Source organism: Ranitomeya imitator, chromosome 3 (assembly GCF_032444005.1).
Source record: "Ranitomeya imitator isolate aRanImi1 chromosome 3, aRanImi1.pri, whole genome shotgun sequence".
Classification (NCBI taxonomy): Eukaryota; Metazoa; Chordata; class Amphibia; order Anura; family Dendrobatidae; genus Ranitomeya; species Ranitomeya imitator.
In genome coordinates, this window is record NC_091284.1 from 654,827,870 (window position 1) to 654,853,953 (window position 26,084).

The 26,084-nt window shown below is 42.1% G+C and overlaps 1 protein-coding gene across 9 annotated transcripts in view; it reads right to left on the bottom strand.

Annotated features, from left to right (window-relative positions):
- The window catches only part of ENOX1 (ecto-NOX disulfide-thiol exchanger 1), a 977,400-nt gene that overhangs the window by 19,814 nt on the left and 931,502 nt on the right, over positions 1-26,084 (bottom strand). For all 9 annotated transcript variants that reach the window (XM_069758240.1, XM_069758244.1, XM_069758249.1 and 6 more), the window contains one exon: positions 9,282-9,335. In XM_069758240.1, coding sequence (XP_069614341.1) covers positions 9,282-9,335 — 54 coding nt within the window. The remainder of the gene's footprint in view (positions 1-9,281; positions 9,336-26,084) is intronic.

Below are 26,084 nucleotides of genomic sequence, written 5' to 3' on the forward strand. Positions count from 1 at the left end.
ATGAACCTCAGAAATCACCTTACTTGTCCATCCATCAGGAACAAACAGCTTCCCCACTGGACAGCGGTCAGGCCTATCAGCCTGAAATTCCTGAAGCACCCGCCGCAAATCAGGGGAGATGGCAGAAAGAATCACCCCTTCCTTAAGAATGCCAACCGGCTCAAGGACTCCAGGAGAATCAGGCGAAAAACTCCTAGAGAGGGCATCAGCCTTAACATTCTTAGATCCCGGAAGATACGAGACCACAAAATCAAAACGGGAGGAAAACAGGGACCATCGAGCCTGTCTAGGATTCAGCCGCTTGGCCGACTCGAGGTAAATCAGATTCTTATGAACAGTCAGGACCACAACGCGGTGTTTAGCTCCCTCAAGCCAATGTCGCCACTCCTCAAACGCCCACTTCATAGCCAACAACTCCCGATTGCCGACATCATAATTGCGTTCCGCAGGCGAAAACTTTCTGGAAAAAAAGGCAAACGGTTTCATCAAAGAACCATCAGATTCCCTCTGAGACAAAACGGCCCCTGCCCCAATCTCAGAAGCGTCGACCTCAACCTGAAAAGGAAGAGAAACATCCGGCTGACGCAACACAGGGGCAGAAGTAAATCGGCGTTTAAGCTCCTGAAAGGCCTCAACAGCCGCAGAGGACCAATTCGTCACATCAGCGCCTTTCTTCGTCAAATCAGTAAGGGGCTTAACCACACTGGAAAAGTTGGCAATGAAACGGCGATAGAAATTAGCAAAGCCCAAAAATTTTTGAAGGCCCTTCACAGATGTGGGTTGAATCCAGTCATGAATAGCTTGGACCTTAACAGGATCCATTTCAATAGACGAGGGAGAAAAAATAAAACCCCAAAAAGAGACATTCTGAACTCCGAATAGGCACTTAGACCCCTTCACAAACAAAGCATTATCACGCAGGATCTGGAACACCATCCTGACCTGCTTCACATGAGACTCCCAATCATCGGAATAAATCAAAATATCATCCAAATATACAACCATGAATTTATCAAGATAATTGCGGAAAATATCATGCATGAAGGACTGGAACACAGATGGAGCATTAGAGAGCCCAAATGGCATCACAAGGTATTCAAAATGGCCTTCGGGCGTATTAAATGCAGTTTTCCATTCGTCACCCTGTTTAATACGAACAAGATTATATGCCCCTCGGAGGTCAATCTTAGTAAACCAACTAGCCCCCTTAATCTGAGCAAACAAATCAATAAGCAAAGGCAAGGGGTATTGGAATTTGACCGTGATCTTATTAAGAAGACGATAATCTATACAAGGTCTCAAGGAGCCATCCTTCTTAGCAACAAAAAAGAAACCCGCTCCCAATGGTGACGAAGACGGCCGAATATGCCCTTTCTCCAAAGATTCCTTAACATAGCTCCGCATGGCGGCATGCTCTGGCACTGACAGATTGAAAAGTCGGCCTTTAGGGAACTTACAACCTGGAATCAAGTTAATAGCACAATCACAGTCCCTATGTGGAGGAAGGGAACTGGACTTGGGCTCATCAAATACATCCTGGAAATCCGACAAAAACTCAGGGACCTCAGAAGAGGAGGAAGAGGAAATTGACATCAAAGGAACGTCACTATGTACCCCTTGACAACCCCAACTAGTCACAGACATAGTTTTCCAATCCAGCACCGGATTATGTTCCTGTAACCATGGAATACCCAGTACAACAACATCATGCAGGTTATGCAACACCAGAAAACGGCAATTTTCCTGATGTGCAGGAGCCATGTACATGGTCATCTGCGTCCAGTACTGAGGTTTATCCTTGGCCAATGGAGTAGCATCAATGCCCCTCAAAGGAATAGGGCTCTGTAAAGGCTGCAAGAAAAACCACAGCGCCTGGCGAATTCTAAGTCCATTAGGTTCAGGGCAGCGCCTGAATCCACAAATGCCATGACAGAAAAGGACGACAAGGAGCAAATCAGGGTCACAGATAAAAGAAATTTAGGCTGTACAGTACTAATGGTAACAGACCTAGCGACCCTCCTAGTACGTTTAGGGCAATCAGAAATAACATGAGCAGAATCATTACAGTAAAAACACAGCCTATTCTGACGTCTGAATTCCTGCCATCCTGTTTTAGTCAAAATCCTATCACATTGCATAGATTCAGGACTCTGCTCAGAGGACACTGACATATGGTGCACAGCTTTGCGCTCGCGCAAACGCCGATCAATCTGAATAGCTAGTGACATAGACTCGCTCAAACCAGTAGGCGTAGGGAAGCCCACCATAACATCTTTAAGGGCTTCAGAAAGACCCTTTCTGAAAATAGCAGCCAGAGCATCCTCATTCCATTTAGTAAGCACAGACCATTTCCTAAATTTCTGGCAGTATAATTCTGCCGCTTCCTGACCTTGACACAAGGCCAACAGGGTTTTTTCTGCATGATCCACAGAGTTAGGTTCATCATACAATAATCCGAGCACTTGAAAAAATACGTCTACATTCCGCAATGCCGGATCCCCTGATTCAAGGGAGAATGCTTAGTCCTGAGGGTCACCACACAGCAAGGATATGATGATTTTTACTTGCTGAATGGGATCGCCAGAAGAACGGGGTTTCAAAGCAAAAAACAATTTGCAGTTATTTTTAAAGTTCAAAAACTTGGATCTGTCTCCAAAAAACAAATCAGGAGTAGGAATTTTAGGCTCCAAAGCCGGAGTCTGGACAACATAATCTTGGATACTCTGTACTCTTGCAGCAAGTTGATCCGCACGAGAAAACAAACCCTGAACATCCATGCCAGAGCACAAATCCTGCACCACCCAAAGGTCAAGAGGATAAAAAAAAGACAAAAAGAGAGCACAGAAAAAAAAAATGGCTCAGAATTTTTTCCTTCTTTTTGAGATGCATTTAATTCATTTATGGCCACTTGTACTGTTATGATCTGGTGGTTTAGGAGCAACATGGAACCAGCTCTGAAGGAAGTGGTATCTGTACTGACCTAAGTCCCCAAGCTCAACACAACACTAGAAGTAGCCGTGGGATGCTCCTAACTCTCCCTAGGCATCTCGTCACAGCCTAAGAGCTAACTACCCCTAAAGATAGAAGCAGGAAAACTATCTTGCCTCAGAGAAAATCCCCAAAGGATAGATTAGCCCCCCACAAATAATGACTGTGAGTGGAGAGGGAAAGGACATTCACAGAATGAAACCAGAATGAGCACAGGAGGCCAGTCTAGCTATATAAATAGGACAGGATGGAATACTGTGCGGTCAGTATAAAACACTACAAAAATCCACGCAGAGATTACAAAAATCTCCACACCTGACTAAAGGTGTGGAGGGTAAATCTGCTTCCCAGAGCTTCCAGCAACACAGAGTTAATTCATACTGATAAGCTGGACAAACATAAAAAGCACAAAACGGATAAGTCCACAATCTGTGGACAGAAAAGAGCAAGCAAGAACTTAGCTTTGCAGAACTGGTCAGGAAAACAGGGAAATCCAAAGAGATGTGAATCCAACCAGGAACCATTTTCAAGTGGCACTGGCTGAAGGAAAAAGCCAGGCATAAATAGCCGAGCAGAAAAGACAATCAGTAGAAGCAGCTGCTGACAGCTAAATCCAAGGAGCAGCCATACCACTTGAAACCACAAGAGGGAGCCCAAGAGCAGAACTCACAAAAGTGCCACTTACAACCACCGGAGGGAGCCCAAGAGCGGAATTCACAACAGCACACGCTGCAAACATTTTTCCTGCAGCGGTGCTCCAGATGCGCCGAACGTCTGTGGAGAAAATCTAATCTACCCGAAGATTTCATCCATTACAAGTTAATGCTAAAAACATACAACTCTGCCCTTCACCTCTCCAAACAAACCTATTTTAACACCCTCATCACCTTACTGTCCAATAACCCTAAATGTCTCTGACACTTTCCAGTCCCTACTCAACCCAAGAGTGCAGGACCCAACCACGGATCTCCGCGCTGACGATCTGGCCAATTACTTCAAAGAAAAAATTGACCACATTCGACAGGAAATCATCTCCCAATCTCTTCATACCATTCACTGTCCTCCCTCCCCTACTGCATCTAGTTCACTCTCTGACTTTGAACCAGTTACAGAAGAAGAAGTAATCAGGCTCCTTGCATCTTCTCGCCCAACCACTTGCACCAGTGACCCCATTCCATCACATCTCCTCCAGTCCCTTTCCCCGGCTGTCACCTCTCACCTAACAAAAATATTCAACCTTTCTCTCACTTCCGGTATTTTTTCATCCTCATTTAAGCATGCTATCATACATCCATTACTTAAAAAACCATCCCTCGATCAAAACTGTGCCGCTAATTATAGACCTGTCTCTAATCTTCCCTTCATCTCTAAACTCCTCGAACGCCTGGTCCACTCCCGTCTTACCCACTATCTCTCAGATAACTCTCTTCTCGACCCTCTTCAATCTGGTTTCCGCTCTTTACACTCTACTGAAACTGCCCTCACTAAAGTCTCTAATGACCTACTAACAGCCAAATCTAATGGTCACTACTCCATGCTAATTCTCTTGGATCTCTCCGCAGCATTCGACACTGTGGATCATCAGCTCTTCCTCACTGTGCTCCGCTCCATCGGCCTCAAGGACACCGTTCTCTCCTGGTTCTCCTCCTATTTCTCTGACCGATCCTTCACTGTATCTTTTGCTGGTTCCTCCTCCTCTCACCTTCCCCTTACTGTTGGGGTTCCTCGAGGATCAGTCCTAGGCCCCCTCCTTTTCTCTTTGTATACTGCCCCTATTGGACAAACAATCAGTAGATTTGGTTTCCAGTACCAAATCTACGCTGATGACACCCAATTATACACTTCTTCTCCTGTTATCACACCAACCTTTTTAGTAAACACCAGTGATTGTCTTACCGCTGTCTCTAACATCATGTCCTCCCTCTATCTGAAACTGAACCTGTCAAAAACTGAACTCCTCGTGTTTTCTCCCTTTATTAACCTACCTTTGCCTGACATTGCCATCTCCGTGTGCGGGTCCACCATTACTCCAAAGCAACATGCCCTCTGCCTTGGGGTCATACTTGATTCCGAGCTTTCATTCACCCCCCACATCCGATCACTGGCACGCTCTTCTTATCTGCATCTCAACAACATTTCTAGAATTCGCCATTTTCTTACTTTCGACTCTGCAAAAACTCTTACTGTTTCACTTATTTATTCTCGTCTGGACTATTGTAACTCCCTACTAATGGGCCTCCCTCTTACAAAACTCTCCCCGCTCCAATCTGTCCTGAATGCCGCAGCCAGGATCATATTCCTCACCAACCGTTACACCGATGCCTCTACCTTGTGCCAGTCATTACACTGGTTACCCATCCACACAAGAATCCAGTACAAAACTACTACCCTCATCCACAAAGCACTCCATGGCTCAGCACCACCCTACATATCCTCTCTGGTCTCAGTCTACCACCCTACCCGTGCCCTCCGCTCCGCTAATGACCTCAGGTTAGCATCCTCAATAATCAGAACCTCCCACTCCCGTCTCCAAGACTTTACACGTGCTGCGCCGATTCTTTGGAATGCACTACCTAGGTTAATACGATTAATCCCCACATAATCAGGTTCCTCGCAACATGTTCTCATACACTTTATGCAGTTATTAGCCCTCTGTGTCTGTACTGCTACATACTTAGGTAGTTAACTGGTTCATGCAGCTTTACATGAACACCTGAGCCTTACACTATGGCTGGTCCGAATAACTAAAGCAATTGTTACCATCCACCACCCGTGTCTCCCCTTTTCCTCATAGATTGTAAGCTTGCGAGCAGGGCCCTCATTCCTCTTGGTATCTATTTTGAACTGTGATTTCTGTTATGCTGTAATGTCTATTGTCTGTACAAGTCCCCTCTATAATTTGTAAAGCGCTGCTGAATATGTTGGCGCTATATAAATAAAATTATTATTATTATTAATATGCATTGTATCAACTTTCTGCCATCATTTACAACTTCCTGGTAAGGGAATCTGTTAACAGGTTTTTGCAACCCCATCAATGTCTGCAAGAGAAATCATTGTCTGCATATGTTTCTGCACAGCCAGAAATATTTAGCTATTTAGTGGTGTGTTGACAGCAATGCATTCGATTCCGCACACAAGTTAGAACTGTACAATGGAGGTGCATATAATTAATAGATAATTGTACATGCAGATCATGTATGTAGTAATATTGAGAGTCTTTTCCTAACTCCTCCTATTGCTCAGTCGTTTCCAATTTCCCCAAATTAGCGCTCTGTGGCCTGAGGCTCTCGAGTATGATTTGAAACCCATTGCTGTCAAACCTTTCCTGAATCTTAAACCTAGAGATCAATGCAGTGGATTAGCCACTGAATTATCTGACAGCTGGTTAGTTCCTCTGTGCTTTTATTACTTCTTAGCAGTGTTCCGTCACCTGTGTACACTCCATCCCTGTGCAGCCATTTTAATCTGCTGGCAAATGCAGTAACGTGACTGTTGTGCAAAATTATCTCAGGTTTCCCTAAGTCTTTAGGATGTCTGGCAGTCATAATGCACCATATACAGGACAGAATCTTATAATCAATGACTGAGATGCCTTATCCAACACCAAATGACATTATAGTCTGCACTACAGGAAAGGTTTGCTAAAAATGTTGTACGGCAGGGGTGTCAAACTGCATTCCTCGAGGGCCGCAAACCATGCGTGTTTTCAAGATTTCCTTAGCATTGCACAAGGTGCTGCAATCATTATGTGTGTAGGTGATTAAATTATCACCTGTGCAGTACAAGGAAATTCTGAAAACATGACCTGTTTGCGGCCCTCGAGGAATGCAGTTTGACACCCCTGTTGTACGGTATTACATAGGATTCTCATTTATTATAATCTGTAAGATTAAGTAAAATACTAAATGAATCCAAAGAAGAGTCAATGATCTGGTGCCAATTACTATTCTTGCGCCCATACACGATTCTAATAAAATAAATATATATACAGATTTATCTGCTGCAGCTCTGCTAGTCCTCTCAATGATGATTTTGTGCTGTGCAGTCCTTAATATTCATGTACTTCGTCAAGCCACCACTTTACTGTTGACTGACCAAAGACAACTTTTGCAAGGAGTTTGTATGTTCTCTCCGTGTTTACGTGGGTTTTCTCTGGGTTCCCCAGTTCCTTCCCACATTCTAAAGACATACTGATAGGGAATCTAGATTGTGAGCCCCAATGGGGACAGTGATGATAATGTAAGTAAAGCCCTGTGGAATATGATGGTGCTATATAAGTAAGCATAATAAATATAGAAAAAAATACATTCCTGCCTATGCGCAGTATATGCAGGGGACTTGGTTAGCCACAGCTCATGATCATGTGGCACTAGCTCATCAATGATAGGACAAGCAGGGAGCAGCAGATTAATAAGGGTTTTTATCAAAACTATAAAAAGGAGACTACAAAGTGACTCAGCATTAGAATCAGAGTCTCAATCCCTACATTATGTTGCCCCTATATATGACAACTTTTGCACGGAACATACATACTTTACACTATGCTAAAATTTGACCTGTTGGATCTACTGGACGCCAGGGGTTGAGAAGTACTGCACTAAGGAAGGGCAGTTCCATTGATTTGAACAGCACTTTGCTTAAAATGTGTATGCTTCCCTCAAACAGAAATCTCTGAGGAGTTTGTACTTTCAAATGAGCCTTTAAAGGGGTTGCCTGATCTTAAACTACTAGTCTGAGGTCACTCTATGTGACTGCAGACTGGCGAATCCTCACATACCCCTGGCCACATTCCAACTAGACTTTCCGGAATCACTCAATACACTTGTATTGAGCCAGGCCACGTCCATCTGATTTAAATGTGGCTGGGACTACCCCTTCAATTTTTATTCACTGTATTTCCGCATAAAGCCTATTGATCATTTCAGGAAAAGAACCAGAAAAAACTGTTGGTATGTTCGCATAAGGAATAACACTATTTCTGGTAATTTTATGACTAGTTGTAACCTAAAATTTTCCTCATTCTCCTCCACTTTAGAATCTCCACAATTTTCAGATATATCTGAGTTAATGAGTGTAGTCAAACTGCTGTGTTCTCTCCCATACAAAGCACACTCAAAAAGATTGAGTCGTGCTAGTCTTACTCTGCAGCACAGTGTGAGAAACTGCAGCAGCATGGAGAACTTTATATAGCATTACTAAGCTGTGTGTCTGTGAATCCAGCATAGAACAGAGATAAAAGCTATGTAATCTGCCTTTGTATGCCTGACCTATCACTGTGTCGAGTGCTCCCTACTCCTTTTCCCACCTACCTTCTCCATGGATAATAGAGTAACATGACACCTCACTGCGCTGGAAGTCAGTCTGCTTTTGACCAAAGTGGATAAGCTGCTTATCAGAGAGGATAGGACGCAGCAGAGGGTAGGGATTTCTCTGATAAGATATATTACATTACATAGATTTATAATATTCGCTTTTAATACTAATTTATGCAAAGTTTGTGGAAATAAGAGAGACTATTTAAGGCTAGGATTACCCATGAATTGCAGATGTGGTTACTCAAAGTGATCTTCGTGATGCACAATTCATCTAATGATTATCAATGGTGCAACCTACTGAAATTGCGAAAAAGAAGCTAAACTGTTGCACTTTTCCCCCATAATCTTGCATATAACTTGCCTGTTGTAATTAAATTGTATTAAAACGCAGACAAATCACACATATCTCTGAAAATTGCTATTGATCATGTAGCCCTTGCCCGAAAAGTCATTTTTGGGAGTGAAATTCCTATTGAATCACCCCCATTGCTTTTTTCTATATGAATGCTCATGTGGAAGGCATGGCTAAAGACATTTTCTGTGGGATTGCCCTTTAGGCTTCGAGAACTGCTTTCTCTGCAGTGTTTTCTCCAAAGCTCTGCTGATTAATGTTTGTCATAGCTATGCAATTAATAAACATGAAACTAGGAAATGAATAGGAACCTAATAATTGCTTTTCGGAAAAATGGATACTTTTGTGCAGAGCCTTCTCGTGCTACAATGTAGACATAGTTTATCTTTATTCCCTGTAACAAATCACAATGCAACGTCTGATTTATTCCTTTAGTTTACAAAACAGTGTCGGTTCAACGTTTCAGATGAGGAAGGCTCGCAAATGACAAACAATGCAAATAATTACAGGGTCACGAGAACTACACGAGAAATTAAAGTGTAAGACACATTGCAGGAGTGGAGGGCAATGCCATCATGTGCCGACAGCTCGGGAGGTGGCTGGTTTCAGATTTCGGTACTTACTTTGGGGAGGTAGTCATGATTATTGGAATCTGCAACGTCTTTGGCGTTTTTAAGCTGCAAACAAATAGCAACACAGGGTTATATTATCTGCAAACAACCTGCATACAACCAGTATTATAGCCAGTGATCGGAAAAGGAGATTGCAATCGGATTAGTTGCTATGGACACTAGCACTACCTGATAGACAAGTTTTTATGCATTATACTTAATGTTATTCTGTGTTAGAAAACCTCCAGAATGACTTACATTGACATTACAACAAACAGAGAAAAAGTAAGCAATATACAAATATTTATTAAACTTATTAACAAATACACAAGTTCTAATGTTGTATATCGAGCAAATTCTCAAGAAAAGAAAAGCGATATAAATAAAGTTATATTAAAGGGGTTGTCAGACTGTAAAATATATATATATATATATATATATATATATATATATATATATATATAATTTTAGCCAAGAATAACAATATTAAACAGAGGCATTCTCCCCTCCAAGTAACTATCTGCAGCAGTCATATATCAGATATTTCTCAGATGATGCACTTTTCTATTCACCTGGCTGTATTGGGACTTCCAAATCAGGCAGACTCCGCTCTGGAGCTGCCTTTGCTGTGCCCTAAGGGTCGCTGGAAGGTGAGCATGTCTCCATTTATTATTGATATCCAATCCATTTTACCTAGAGCTTAGCAGGTTAATGCTTAAGTGTAAAAGAACTGGCAGCCCCATCACACTTCTCTTGACACATTTATTTGTGGTTTTTTTCATGTTTGTAAAAAAAATGCTGGAAATTAACGGTTTCATATTTTTCATAGATTTAGAGTATGTGCACTTTGTTTTTGAGAGGCATTCAAAAATAGCAAGTTTTCTAGTGGAGATTGTGGAAATTCCTTCTTCTTTGCAAAGGTTTCGGGGAATTTTTTTCCTTTTACAAATTTTTTTTGTTTCTTTTGATTGTATAATGCCTAATTTGCAGTGGATTTCACAAGGAGCCATTTATTTTTCCCACTAGGCATTTTACAAAACTTAAAATGGGAAAAATACTCAAAAAAACTGAATATATGATCAGCAAGTGGTTTACAACAGAAGAAGAGTCAGTGGAGTGTATTTGATGCAATTCTGTTTTAAGTGCTTGAAGAAGAACTGCAAAAAATCCTTCAGATGCAAATAAACTTACAGTCAACATTGGGCAAGAACATTTTTGTTGTTGAAAAAAGGTAGCAAAATCGGAAAAGAAACTCCACCAAAACTTGTGGTTTCACATATTTTGGATACCACTGCTGTTTTTTATGCAAAGCCAGATATAGATTTAAAAGGACAAATAAATATGGCTTTGGCTTTAAAAAACTGCACAAAAATCTGCAGCGCTGCTTTACTTGCAACACTTTGTGTAATCACCTTGAAGAAGTTTTACCTGCTGTTTATTTTAAAATGCATTGATAGCAACTATAAAATTCCATGATGAAAACAGAATTATCCTTGTTTAGAACGTCCAGAAAGTGCTGTGCAGGGGACACTTAAACACTTACGGTATATAACTAATGTCTCTCTACAGAAAACACACAATAAGGAATAATAGAACTTTCACATTTTGGTTTATACATAATAGTCCACAATTCATAAACTGCTATTACTGGAGCTACTCAGTAAAGAAAGTAGTGTACGAAAAAATGACTCGGTGCAATTGCCAATGGAATCATTAGATACCGTTTGAAAATCATTTTCTCTTACACTGCAATGTACCCTACTGGTCTTAGGAGAGTCTTCAGAAGATAAGGTGTATTACAGCCAGGAGAAATAACACTGTATTCTGCAATATTTCATGCACAGTCTTAAAGGGAACCTTGCAACAGATACATGCTGCCCGATCCACGGGCATTAGCTATCAAACACTGGCTACACGAATTCATCTATACGTGTTTAACTTTGGAATGGCATGTCTGTCGCTGCAAGAAGGGCAGGGAGAAGCCGCCGGAGACCTACCTGTCCGACTAGACTCTTATACGCCTCAATCGTTGGCGGCTAGTAAACTTTATATTTCTGTGAAACATCACTGTTACGTGTTACGGAACCACTCAGCGCCCAGAATATGTTGTGCAGTTATATGTATGTATAATAGGTTCCATGTGAGATGCATGTCCCTAATGCATCAGCCCACAGGCTGCGCCCCTGGGCAGAGGGGACACGATATTCCCCTTTTGAACTCCCCCCACCTTTGTAATTCCCACAGTAAATATCGGCAGGCTCCGGCCACCTGCGGCTATTGTAATGTATGTCTGGCCTGCCGCTTTTCTATTGGCCTGCCCTCTGTATCTGTGTGATATATTCTGTGTCCTGTGAGTAAAGTGTTGTCAGACTGGAAAGACGTGGAGAAGCAGTGATCTTTTATATGCGCCCATGTAACCAAGCAATTCCAGCCAGCGTCCTTCATTCAGACTCCAGCCAAAGCAGAGTGGACCTCCTGAAACACGGGGTGGTACTGAAAAATACCCCAGCTTGGTAGACCCCATTACAACCACAGCCAAAATCGTGCAGCCAGTGTATGATACATACTGCTCGTGAATCGTAAAGCATGTATTAACTGTCAGGCCCACTTCAAGTATAAAAAACATACCTTCCCACAATATAAATCTGAAGAAGATGCCCAGTACAAAGAAAGAACCAGCAGAGGGTTCTGGCAGCATCAGTGCCAATAAGCAGAAAACTGACTACCACACTGGGAGATAGAATATGATTTGTTCATTTTTTTAAGCCACCCTCTTTAAATGTCTTCAATACTATTTTGGACCACCTGTACATTTGTGGCCAAAAGTTTTGAGACTGACACGAATTTTGCTGCTTCAGTTTTATCATAATTTACAATAACTCTAGATTATTATTAAGAGTGATCAGATAAATTTCAAAACATGGTAAAGTCATTCCTTGTTCTGAATTAATCCCCGTTTCCAATGAACGTCAGAGCCCAACCACAAAATGACCTGCTTACTTCAATTCAATGATAATTTCTTGTTCGCTCAGAAGAAAGTGTTACTGAGGATAAGGCATCTGATACCACTCTGCCATTCTAATTAAATTCTAAGAGGACACTGCAATTAATGGGCACTAGTGACCCATTTCATTATTTTCATCTGTTAGCCATAGTTTCTTCAAAGAAAATATCTGCAGTAATAACAGCTTCTCATAAAGAGGACCGTACAAGCAAGAACACTGCTGCGTACAAGCAAGAACACTGCTGCGTACAAGACTGCCCCTAAATCGACATTCAATCAAAGAAACAAATTCACTTTCTGTAAAGAAGGCTCCAGGGCACCCAAGAAAGACCGGCAACTGCCAAGACTGCCTCCTAGAGAATTCAGTTAAGGGATCAGCTCAACACCAGTGCAGAGCTTGCTCAGGAATGGCAGCAAGCAGGTATTAGTGCATCTACACACACAGTGAGGTGAAGGATTTTGTAGGCTCTCCTGGTGTCAAGGAGAGCAGCAAAGCAGTCACTTCTCTCCAAGAAAAACATCAAGGACAGGTTGACTGACGAAGCTCTCTTGAGACTGTTTTGGATATCTGGAAGAATGACTGTCTGGAGAAGAAAAGGTAAATCATCCTGAAAAACCATTGTGTGGGGTTGCTTTTCATCTAACGGAGTAGGCTCACTCACAATTTTGACAAAGAACGCTGCCATGGATATTTAGTAGCAAACAGCCTCCAAGAACAACTGTTCCCAATGATCCAGGAGCAATTTGGTGATCAACAATGCTTTTTCTAGCACGATCAATTATTATGGTAAGTACAAGGTAAGTGTGTTAATAACTTAGTGCACCAATATTGAAATTTTGGGTCCATAGCTAGGAAACTCCCCAAATCTCAATACCATAAAATTTTTAAATACATCAGATAGGGATTGCATACATCAGTTAGGACTGCTCTGATATGGGTATACCGTGACGTTTGGTGGAGCAGCTTAGTATACATTTTTTGCAAAAAACGTATCAACCAAATACCCTGTTTTTTTACATCTTTTTACTAGCACTTGCAGATTACTGTGATTTTTTGAAACTGAGTGTTTTTGGTTCTACTATGCTCTTTTGTGTCTTCAAGTTTCTTGGTGGTGTGTGAGCATGTTTGTTGTGAATTCTGTGGCTGAATTCACTCCTGTGGTCACAAGTGGTACTGCAGCTTCTGAGCTTCCTCCCTCAGGTGTTCTGGTGAGCTCGTTAACTGCTTCATTACTTAGCTCCGCCTGATGCTGCTATCCTTGCTCCTTGTCAATGTTTCAGTGTTGGATCTGAGCTTCTCCTGATTGTTCCTGTGACCTGCTGCTCTGTATAGCTAAGTGCCTTTTGCTTTTTTGTTGCTTTTTTTTTCTGTCCAGCTTGTCTTTTGTTTTGCTGGAAGCTCTGAGACGCAAAGGGTGTACCGCCGTGCCGTTAGTTTGGCACGGTGGGTTTTTTTTGCCCCCTTTGCGTGGTTTTGCTTTAGGGTTTTTTGTAGACTGCAAAGTTCGCTTTACTGTCCTCGCTCTGTCCTAGAATATCGGGCCCCACTTTGCTGAATCTATTTCATTCCTACGTTTTGTCTTTTCATCTTACTCACAGTCATTATATGTGGGGGGCTGCCTTTTCCTTTGGGGAATTTCTCTGGGGCAAGTCAGGCCTATTTTTCTATCTTCAGGCTAGCTAGTTTCCTAGGCTGTGCCGAGTTGCCTAGGTAGTTGTTAGGCGCAATCCACAGCCGCTTTTAGTTGTGTTTAGGATAGGATCAGGTGTGCAGTCTACAGAGTTTCCACGTCTCAGAGCTCGTTCTTGTATTTTTGGGTATTTGTCAGATCACTGTGTGCGCTCTGATCGCTAAGCACACTGTGTTTCTGGATTGCCTTCATAACACCTGTCATTAGCAAACATAACACATGTTCTTACAGACTTGTTCACTGTGCGAGTAGCCCATGTGTTCCTGTTACCATTTAGAACCTGTGGTCAATCCTCAAAAAGCAGGTTGACATACAAAAACATAAATTGTGATAAACTCCAAGCACTGACTAGGTAAGTAGGGGTTGTCATGAGCCAGGAATGTCAGGACCATTTGAAGAAGTCTTGAGAAATAAAGAACACCACTGTAAATATTGAATCTTTACATAAATTTGATATACAGTTATATGAAAAAGTTTGGGCACCCCTATTAATCTTAAGCTTAATGTTTTATAAAAATTGTTTTTTTTGCAACAGCTATTTCAGTATCATATATCTAATAATTGTTGGACACAGTAATGTTTCTGCCTTGAAATGAGGTTTATTGTACTAACAGAAAATGTGCAATCTGCATTCAAACAAAATTTGGCAGGTGCATAAGTATGGGCACCCCACCAGAAAAGTGACATTAATATTTAGTAGATCCTCCTTTTGCAAAAATAACAGCCTCTAGTCGCTTCCTGTAGCTTTTAATGAGTTCCTGGATAAAGGTATTTTTGACCATTCCTCTTTACAAAACAATTCCAGTTCGATGGCCACCGAGCATGGACAGCACTCTTCAAATGATCCCACAGATGTTCAATGATATTCAGGTCTGGGGACTGGGATGGCCATTCCAGAACAGTGGAATTGTTCCTCTGCATGAATGCCTGAGTAGATTTGGAGCGGTGTTTTGGATCATTGTCTTGCTGAAAGATCCATCCCCTGTGTAACTTCAACTTTGTCACTGATTCATGAACAATATTGTCAAGAATCTGCTGATACTGAGAGGAATCCAGGCGTCCCTCAACTTTAACAAGATTCCCGATGCCGGCATTGGCCACACAGCCCCAAAGCATGATGGAACCTCCATCAAATTTTAGTCGGTAGCAAGTGTTTTTCTTGGAATGCTGTGTTTTTTGGCCGCCATGCATAACGCCTTTTTGTATGACCAAACAACTCATTCTTGGTTTCATCAGTCCACAGGACCTTCTTCCAAAAAGAAATTGGCTTCTCCAAATGTGCTTTTGCATACCTCAGCCAACTCTGTTTGTGGCGTGCTTGCAGGAACTGCTTCTTTCGCATCACTCTCCCATACAGCTTCTCCTTGTGCAAAGTGCATCTGCAGCAAGTTGATGCTACAGCTCTCTGGGGGTGGTCTGAGGATTGTTCTTGACTGTCACCATTCTTCTTCTCTGTCTTTCTGATGTTTTTCTTGGCCTGCCACTTCTGGCCTTAACAAAAACTGTACCTGTGTTCTTCCATTTCCTTACTATGTTCCTCACAGTGGAAATTGACAGGTTAAATATATGAGACAGCTTTTTGTATCCTTCCCCTGAACAACTATGTTGAATAATCTTTGTTTTCAGATCATTAGACAGTTGTTTTGAGGAGCCCATGATGCCATTCTTCAGAGGAGATTCAAACAGGAGAACAACTTGCAAGTGGCCACTTTAAGTAGCTTTTCTCATGATTGCATGCACCTGGCTATGAAGTTTAAAGCTCAATGAGGTTAGAAAACCCAAAAAGTGCTTTAGTAAGTCAGTAAAAAGTAGGTAGGAGTATTTAAAACAACAAAATGATAAAGGTGCCCATACTTATGCACCTGTCAAATTTTGTTTGAATGCAGATTGCACATTTTCTGTTAGTACAATAAACCTCATTTCAAGGCTAAAACATTACTGTGTTGAACAGATATTAGATATATGAAACTGAAATAGCTGTTGCAAAAAATTTTTTTTTATAAAACATTAAGCTTAAGATTAATAGGGGTGCCCAAACTTTTTCATATAACTGTATTTGTCAAAAGTGTAAAAACTTATGAAAGTTTATGAAAGAAACTATAAAATTATAAGCAGACTGAAGTAGTAGCAGTAAAACATTAGCTGCAGATGTTACTAATCGAAATGATCAGTGTACAACTATTGTGAGTTCTGGATAATAAAAAGCGACAGTGAGCACTTAGATAGTAGGGTTCTCCCGTTCAATAACTTTTTAAAATCTCATACATATTCTCCCATCTCGCATCTATACTAAGTGCACATTTAAATATATGATTCTGCTGTCTCTCTTACACAGGATAAACAACAATTATATTCCAGGCCATTATTTAGACACTGTGTAATTAGTGCTTTTAGCAGACACAAAATCAATTTTAAAACAATAGATTTGCTTCCTCCCTTCATCATTTTCAAATGTGTAATTATTTTATTCAACCAGAGAATTAATTTAAAAACTAATTTCTCTCTTTCTTCTTTTTTAACCAGAAAGGCAACTACGGTACGTTTAAAGTGAGTGAAGACCGCTGTTTGTAGGGATGGACGAGGCTACCGATTGGAACATTGATATGTACGATATAAAATTCCATTAACAAACTAGAAAAAAATATATAATAAAAGGGTTTTTATTGATGGCCTAGCATCAGGATGGGCCATCAATATCTGATTGTATGTGACACCCAGCACCGGTCGTAAGTACCGGTATTTGGATGCTGTAAGAACACAGCTGACAGGCAACGCAGATATTCTCCATAGGTAAATAACTATACAGAGAATGCAAGAAGAATTGCTTAGTGTGTATTTGGCCAATAATCTGCACTTTGAGAGGCTGTTTAACTCTTCATACACCACTTTCTCAATTAACCTACATTAAATATAAAGCATCTTTATGGATTATAGTCACTTCTCTGCTGTAACAGAACTTGTATGAATTACCAGTAAATGTAACCTGGTAGACAACTGATGAATGTAGGGTTAACAAACCTATGGATTACATTTATCTCAGCGTTGACTTAATATTTACTAGATTAAATTACATGACAGGAAAAAAAACCCAGCCATATTTCTATTAAAACATGGCTTAAAGAAATAGAAATAGTGTTCTATTCATAGCTGACATGCCCATGCATAAAACATTTTCACTTTAGCAGAAAGCTATTTCTGTGAGCCATAAGCTTCATATTCCTCTGTAGTAGTAATGATATTACGGTTACACATTTACATGCTATAGGCTTTGCATGTACAGTTAATATTTGCTGTGCAGTGCTGCAATGTTTTGTAGCATGCTTAAAAGGGAATCTGTCAGCAGGATTTCACCTCCCAAACTTGCTGTATATACTATACTCGAGTATAAGCCGTGATTTTCAGCCAATTTTTTTTTTTAGGCTGAAAGTGCCCCTCTCGGCTTATACTCAAGTCATTGTCCCGGGGGGGAGGGGGGTGTAACGGCAGGAGTCACATCATACTCACCCCCTCCTGGTGCGGTCTCTGCACTTCCCTGCTTCTCAGATGGTCACTGGCGCCGGCAGCTCTTCTTGTGTTCAGCGGTCACGTGGTACCGCTCATTAAAGTAATGAATATGCACGCGACTCCACTCATATAGGCGTGGAGTGGCATATTCATTACTTTAATGCGCAGTACCATGTGACCGCTCAGCACTGAAAGGAGCTGCCACCCCGGTACAACGGAGAAGCAGGGAAGTGCAGAGACTGCGCCAGGAGGGTGAGTATGACGGGGGAGGGTGAGCCATGCGATATTCACCTGTCCCCGTTCCACTGCCGGGCTCTGTCTTCGGCATCCTCTGGCTGTGATGTTCAGATCAGAGGGCACGATGATGTGTTAGTGAATGCCCTCTGCCTGAACAGTTACTGCAGAGAGACTGAAGACACAGCGGCACGTGGCGGTGGAATGGAGACAGGTGAATATCGCAAGTGCCGGGGGCCTGAGCCAGCGGCGACACCGAAACCTTGCCCCTATAGCGTGCCGGTGTCCCTGTCTGCTCAGGACACCGGCACCTGGCCTCCAGCGACGAAAGGAGAGTATGCCATTTTTTTTTTAATTGCAGCAGCAGCATATGGGGCACATTATTCTATGGAGCATCTTATGGGGCCATCAAACTTTATGGAGAAGCATATGGGGCATATTATTCTATGGAGCATCTTATGGGGCATTATACGAGGCATGTTATTCTACGGAGCATCTTATGGGGCCATCAACCTTTATGGAGCATTATATGTGGCATATTATTCTATGGAGCATCTTATGGGGCATTATATGAGGTATATTATTCTATGGAGCATCTTATGGGGCCATCAACCTTTATGGAGCATTATATGGGGCATATTAATCTATGGAGCATCTTATGGGGCCATCAACTTTTATGGAGCATTATATGGGGCATATTATTCTATAGAGCATCTTATGGGGCCATCAACCTTTACGGAGCATTATATGGGGCATATTATTCTATGGAGCACCTTATGGGGCATTATATGAGGTATATTATTCTATGGAGCATCTTATGGGGCCATCAACTTTTACGGAGCATTATATGGGGCATATTATTCTATGGAGCATCTTATGGGGCCATCAACCTTTATGGAGCATTATATGGGGCATATTAATCTATGGAGCATCTTATGGGGCCATCAACTTATATGGAGCATTATATGGGGCATATTATTCTATAGAGCATCTTATGGGGCCATCTACCTTTACGGAGCATTATATGGGGCATATTATCCTATGGAGCATCTTATGGGGCCATTATTAACCTTTGTGCAGCATTATATGGGGCATACTTTTTATTGGGGCATCTTATGGGGTCCACCATGAACTTTATGGAGCATTATATGGGGCGTATCTATTTTTATTTTTGAAGTTTACCAGTAGCTGCTGCATTTCCCATCCTAGGCTTATACTTGAGTCAATAAGTTTTCCCAGTTTTTGTGGCTAAATTAGGGGCCTCGTCTTATACTCGAGTATATACGGTATTTATTTATATGCGCATTGAGCTCTTTTAAAAACCAGTAATACCATTACATGACCAGTCCTTTCCCCCATTACTGAGAAATCAGCAATGGAATTGATATGCAAATGAGGTTGTAGATCTGAAGCATCTGCCACTCCAGCTCTATTCCATAAAACGCCTCCTGCTGCTCGACTGATGGCTCCTTTGACTGAAGATGCACAGCATATAGGCTGTCAGTCAAACAGAAGGTGGCGGCACAGGTCAGGAATATAGAGCTGGAGTGACAGAGCTTCAGATCTGCAGCATCAATTTCATATTAAGTCAAATGTTAATTTTGCAGTAACAGACTGGCCATGAAAAGCTATTGCTAGACTAGTTTTTGACAGTGCTATATACGCACTCTGTGCATATAAAGGTGTGAGGTGCCTTTTCTTCGAGCTGGACATTAGATTGACGTGGTTCCCTATGGCTGTGTGTCTATAAGCCGGGTGGGTTTAGTCCTTCTCAGTCCTTATCTACATGCATCTCACTTGACAAACAGTAAGGTGTTAATATTCGAGTTAGGACCATCCCTATTAGGGTCACCATGAAGTGGTGTGATGGCTTTTGCTTTTTTCTCAATCAAAAATATGTTAACTGAGTACCCTATATTATTTTAATGCACAATTGCTATTTATTTATTGTAGGGTATATGCTTGTTATGTTTCTTTGTTGTTTTTTTTTGTTACAGAAAAAGTAAATGTTCACATCATTGGTTTTTCGCAGACATCTAGTGTTACTGAAATGTATTTCAAGAAGAATGTTTTTTTTTTTTCTTTCACCTGAACCATACATAATGGGGGGCTTATGGGTGTGCATGCATGTTTGCAAAACTGGCACAAACCGTCACATTCAGGGAGGAAGTTACTATGAGTGAATTTCATATTCTCTGACATTGTCCGTCTCTGTCACACTGATTTAGGACAGGTGCCAGCTTTACACATGCTGTGCAGATTGGATACACCAATTAACAAATGATGTTCATTTGAGACATCTAGTTCTCAGACTGATTCTCCTGAAGAAGGCATAAAACACATGTCGAAGTACTTGTGTGGATTGCCCTTCTCTTGAGCCACCATGTCCACAGGTAAGTAACTTATAACAGTGCTGCAAGTGAAGTATTTTATTCATTGGCTCATGCCTTAGATACTGTGTCACTGCCCTCTGTTGCCTCTGTATTTTCGTTCCTTCTAACTTGCTTTTTAGATTAAAGGGAACCTGTCACCCCGTTTTTTCAGTAGGAGATAAAAATACCGATAAATAGGGCCTGAGCTGTGCTTTACAATAGGGTATTTTTTGTCCCCTGATTCCCTACCTATGCTGCCGAAATACCTTACAAAAGTGTCCTTTTTCGCCTGTCAATCAGGCTGGTCAGGTCAGATGGGCGTGGTCACAGCGCTGTTTCTCCCCCATCTTGCTTATGTTCCTGTTGGTGGCGTAGTGCTTCTCGCATGCGCAAGTGCCAAATGCACTGCGCAGCTGTAGAAAAAGAGCGCGCTCGCCGCTATTCAGCGGCTTCTCGGTGGGCGCGGCCATCTTCCTGAGGCCACGCGTGCGCAGATTGAGTCTCCTGCTTCCCGGGGCTTCAGGAAAATGGCCGCGGGATGCCGCGCGTGCGCAGATGGACATCGCGGCGGCCATTTTCCTGAAGCCGAGATTCGAACTAACTCTAAAGAATCCGCGTCTGTTATTATGCTTAAACCTTTTTTCCTCCAAACGCAGAGAATGCCCCCTTGTCCCGGTTTCAGGTCTATGATTAAAAAGATCATCAGAAAGGTCTTTGTACTTTCCCCTCATATATTAACACATTAAAATAACATCACCCCTTAGTCTTCATTTTTCCAAACTAAATAGCCCCAAGTGTAATAACCTATCTTGGTATTGCAGACCCCCCAGTCCTCTAATAACCTTGGTCGCTCTTCTCTGCTCCCGCTCTAGTTCAGCTATGTCTTTCTTATACACCGGAGACCAGAACTGTGCACAGTATTCTAAGTGTGGTCGAACTAGTGACTTGTATAGAGGTAAAATTATGTTCTCCTCATGAGCATCTATGCCTCTTTTAATGCATCCCATTATTTTATTTGCCTTTGTAGCAGCTGCCTGACACTGGCCACTGAATATGAGTTTGTCATCCACCCATACACCCTGGTCTTTTTCATTGATGGTTTTGCCCAGAGATTTAGAATTAAGCACATAATTATACATTTTATTACTTCTACCCAAGTGCATGACCTTACATTTATCCCCATTAAAGCTCATTTGCCATTTATCAGCCCAAGCTTCTAGTTTACATAAATCATCCTGTAATATAAAATTTTCCTCCTCTGTATTGATTACCCTGCAGAGTTTAGTGTCATCTGCAAATATTGAAATTCTACTCTGAATGCCCCCTACAAGGTCATTAATAAATATGTTAAAAAGAAGGGGCCAATACTGACCCCTGTGGTACCCCACTGCTAACCGCTACCCAGTCCGAGTGTGCTCCATTAATAACCACCCTTTGCTTCCTATCCCTGAGCCAGCTCTCAATTCACTTACACATATTTTCCCCTATCCCCATTATTCTCATTTTATGTATTAACCTTTTGTGTGGCACCGTATCAAAAGCTTTTGAAAAGTCCATATACACTACATCCACTGGGTTCCCTTGGTCCAATCCGTAACTTACATCTTCATAGAAACTGATCAAATTAGTCTGACATGAACGGTCCCTAGTAAACCCGTGCTGATACTGGGTCATGAGGTTATTCCTCTTCAGATACTCCAGTATAGCGTCCCTTAGAATGCCCTCCAGGATTTTACCCACAGTAGAGGTTAAGCTTACTGGCCTATAATTTCCGAGTTCAGTTTTTGTCCCCTTTTTGAATATTGGCACCACATTTGCTATACGCCAGTCCTGTGGTACAGACCCTGTTATTATGGAGTCTTTAAAGATTAAAAATAATGGTCTATCAATGACTGTACTTAATTCCTGCAGTACTCAAGGGTGTATCCCATCCGGGCCCGGAGATTTGTCAATTTTAGTGATTTTTAGAGACCGCCGCACTTCCTGCTGGGTTAAGCAGGTGACATTTAATTGGGAATTTTTATCACTAGTCATTGTGTCTGCCATGGGATTTCCTTGTGTAAATACTGATGAAAAAAAAGTAATTTAGCATATTGGCTTTTTCCTCATCCTCATCCACCATTTCACCCAGACTATTTTTTCACCCAGACTATTTTTAAGGGGGCCAACACTATCATTTTTTAGTTTCTTTAAGGTAATGAATATGCACACATCTCCACTCCCATAGACGTGGAGCGCATATTCATAACCTTAATGTGCGGTACCATGCGACCACTCAGCAAAGGAAGAAGCTACTACCCCCGGACAATGGAGATGCAGGGTCGTTCAGTGATGGCGTGAGGAGGGTGAGTATGATGGGGGAGGATGCCGAGCCATGCATACAAGGGGGAGGACAGGGGAGCCCAGCCATGCATACAAGATGGGATGGGGGAACCCAGCCATGCATACAAGATGGGACGGGGTAGTCATGCATACAAGATGGGACGGGGGAGCCATGCATACAAGATGTGACGGGGGAGCCATGCATACAAGATGTGACGGGGGAGCCATGCATACAAGATGTGACGGGGGAGCCATGCATGCAACGAAGGGACCAGGGAGCTATACATACAACAGGGGGAGCAACACAGAGTAGGTCAGGACAGGGGGAGCCACGCATACCAGGATAGGAATGAGGGGACAATACATACCCGGCTTATACTTGACTCCATAAGCTTACCCAGTTTTCAGTGGAAAATTAGGTGCCTCGGCTTATACTTGGGTCAGCTTATACTCGAGTATAAACGGTATATACCAGTGCATTCAATGAGGTTTATATATTAGGCATGGTTAAGAGTATGCTTGGGACTTCTTGCACTGTTTTTAGGGGACTTTTTCCTACATTGTCCTGTTTGGATTTGTCAATTATTTTCTATATCGAATTTAACATTAATAAAATTACATATATATATATATATATATATATATATATTTCTGCAGCGTCAGAGTGATCACAATCTGCAGACGAGTCATATAACGCTGGAGGAAAGAGGCGGAGGGAGATGGGGACAGCCGCAGAAACTAACTGCGCATGCACCAGATTCCCTGCCCCGCAGAGTGAATAAATCATAACACACTGCGGGGCGGGATCTCGGGCATCTGCTACACGCAGGCACGAGATCAGTAGATCAGCTGATGTGAGTTCCAGGGCAGCGCGCACGGCGCATGCCAAAAAATGAGAGCACAGGTGCCGATTACATGAATACAAACAGAGGAGACGGCGCCCGATGCACTGAGGGGATGATTGATGGCTGGAAGGCGGTTGAGTCCGGGGGAAAAAACATACCCCCGGACTCAATATAGGTATGGCACACAATTTATAAAACTGAATATTTCAGCGTTAACAGGGAGCACAAACATAATAGCCACCTTTCACAGAAGCAGCCTTTGTGCGGCAGAAGGTGTCTCTTTTACTTAAAAACCACCTCTGTGACAGGTTTCCTTTAATGAATCCTGCTGATTCTGAGATTGTTTTTCGTGACATATTGTTTCATGATGGTGGTAAAATTCCTTCTATATTACTTGCACTGATTTATGAAAAAAAACGGAAATATGATGAAAAGGTTTAAAATTTAGCAATTTTCAAACTTTGAATTTCTATGCCCTTAAATCAGAGCGATATGTCACACAAAATAGTAATAAATAACATTTCCCACATGTCTACTTTACATCAGCACAATTTTTTTTTCTTAGGAAGTTTTAAGGGTTCAAAGTTGACCAGCGATTTCTCATTTTTATACCAAAATTTACAAAACCATTTTTTTAAGGACCACCTCACATTTAAAGTCACTTTGAGGAGTATACATGACAGAAATTACTCAAAAGTGACACTATTCTAAAAACTGCACCCCTCAAGGTGCTCACAACCACATTCAAGAAGTTTATTAACCCTTTACGTGCTTCACAGGAACTGAAGCAATGTGGAAGGAAAAAATACATTTTTTTTTTCATTTTCACAAGTGTGATACCTAAGTGTGTTGGGGAAACTCGCTTGGCAACGGGAATTAAAGCACTCAGGCACGTTTTCTCAACATAAACAGTCTATCCGGTTTATTAAGCTCATAAATCGCACCACGAACAGTTCATTATATACATCAACGGAACACATTAACCACCGACAGTCTGTTCCAATGGCAAATACGTATCTGCCCGTAACCCACTTTATCTGGAGTTACCTTACAGGAGCTCCTGCTCTACACACTGACTCCTGTCGTCAGTGCTGGTTCTCAGGGGAAAGCTGCCCCACTGGGCTCACCATCCTTGTGACCAAGGCACCTCAGATGGTCCAGACCCTCAGTAGGAACTGTAGCTTCCCCAACACAGTAGCCGTCACAGGCTTTGTAGATGCAGCCTCTCCGTGCGCTATTCAGGAAGTCCAGTCACAGGCACTTTCAACATACAGGCCTTCAGTCCACGGTCTCTCAAGGTCATTCCAGGAAGTGTCCACTCACAGGAGCTTCCAACACCGACCATCCAGGTCCACGGTCTCTCCAGATGCTTCCAGAAAGTCTCCACTCACAGGAGCTTCCAACACCAACCTGACCTCTTCCAGGGCCTTGCACACGGACCAAACCGATCCATACACTCTCAAACATGTGACCAAACCCTGGTCACATTATGAAGTTGTAACCACTCCCGTAGGTGGGAAGTGTGTGGCATACAAGACTTCTCCCATGCTTCACCTATACTCTGGAACTCTCTACCCCAACACATCAGACTCTCTCCTACCATGGAAACCTTTAAAAAGAACCTGAATACCTACCTCTTCAGACAAGCCTACAATCTGCAGTGATCCTTAGTCTGCTGAACTGCCGCACGAACAGCTCTAACCTCTCCTAGTGTATCCTCACCCATCCCCTGTAGACTGTGAGCCCTCACAGGCAGGGTCCTCTCTCCTTCCGTACTTGTGTGTGCACGCCTTGTAGTGCTCAAGTTTACAGTGCCCCTTTTCACATGTAAAGCGCCATGGAATAAATGGCGCTATAAAAAGGAATAATAATAATAATCTAGATGTGTGGTGAGCACGTTGAACCCCCAAGTGCTTCACAGAAGTTTATAACAGAGCTGTGAAAATAAAAAATCTTTTTTTTATCCTCAAAAATGATTTTTTTAGCCCGCAATTTTTTATTTTCACAAGGGTAACAGGAGAAGTTGGACCCCAAAAGTTGTTGTGCAGTTTGTCCTGAGTACGCAGATACCCCATATGTGGGGGAAGGGGGGGACCACTATTTGGGCACACATCGGGGCAGAAGGGAAATAGTGACATTTTAAAATGCAGACTTTGATGGAATGGTCTGCAGGTGTCATGTTGCGTTTGTAGAGCCCCTGATGTACCTAAATAGATAGAAACCCCCACAAGTGACCCCATTATGGAAACTAGATCCCCCCAAGGAGCTTATCTAGATGTGTGGTAAGCACTATGAACACCCAAGTGCTTCACAGAAGATTATAACGTAGATCTGTGCAAATAACAAAATCATATATATTTCTTTTTTTTAACAAAAATTATCTTTTCACGCCCAAATTTTTACTTTTACAAGGGTAACAGGAGAAATTGGACCATAAAAGTTTTTGTACAATTTGTCCTTAGTACTCTGATACCCCATATGTGGGGGGAGGGCCATATGTGGGGGGCACTGTTTGGGCGCATGACAGAGTTCGGAAGGGAAGGAGCGCTGTTTTGAAATGCAGACATTAAAAGAATGGTCTGCGGGCGTCATGTTGCGTTTGCAGAGCCCCTGATGTGCCTAAACAGTAGAAACCCCCACATAAATGACCCCATTTTGGAAACTAGACCCCCCAAAGAACTTATCCAGATGTGTTGTGTGACCTTTGAACCCCTAAGTATTTTACTAAAGCTTATACCACAGAGCCGTGAAAATAAAAAATACTTTTTTTTCACAAAAATGATTTTTTAGCCCTTAATTTTTTATTGTCCCAAGGGTAACAGGAGAAATTGGACCCCAAAAGT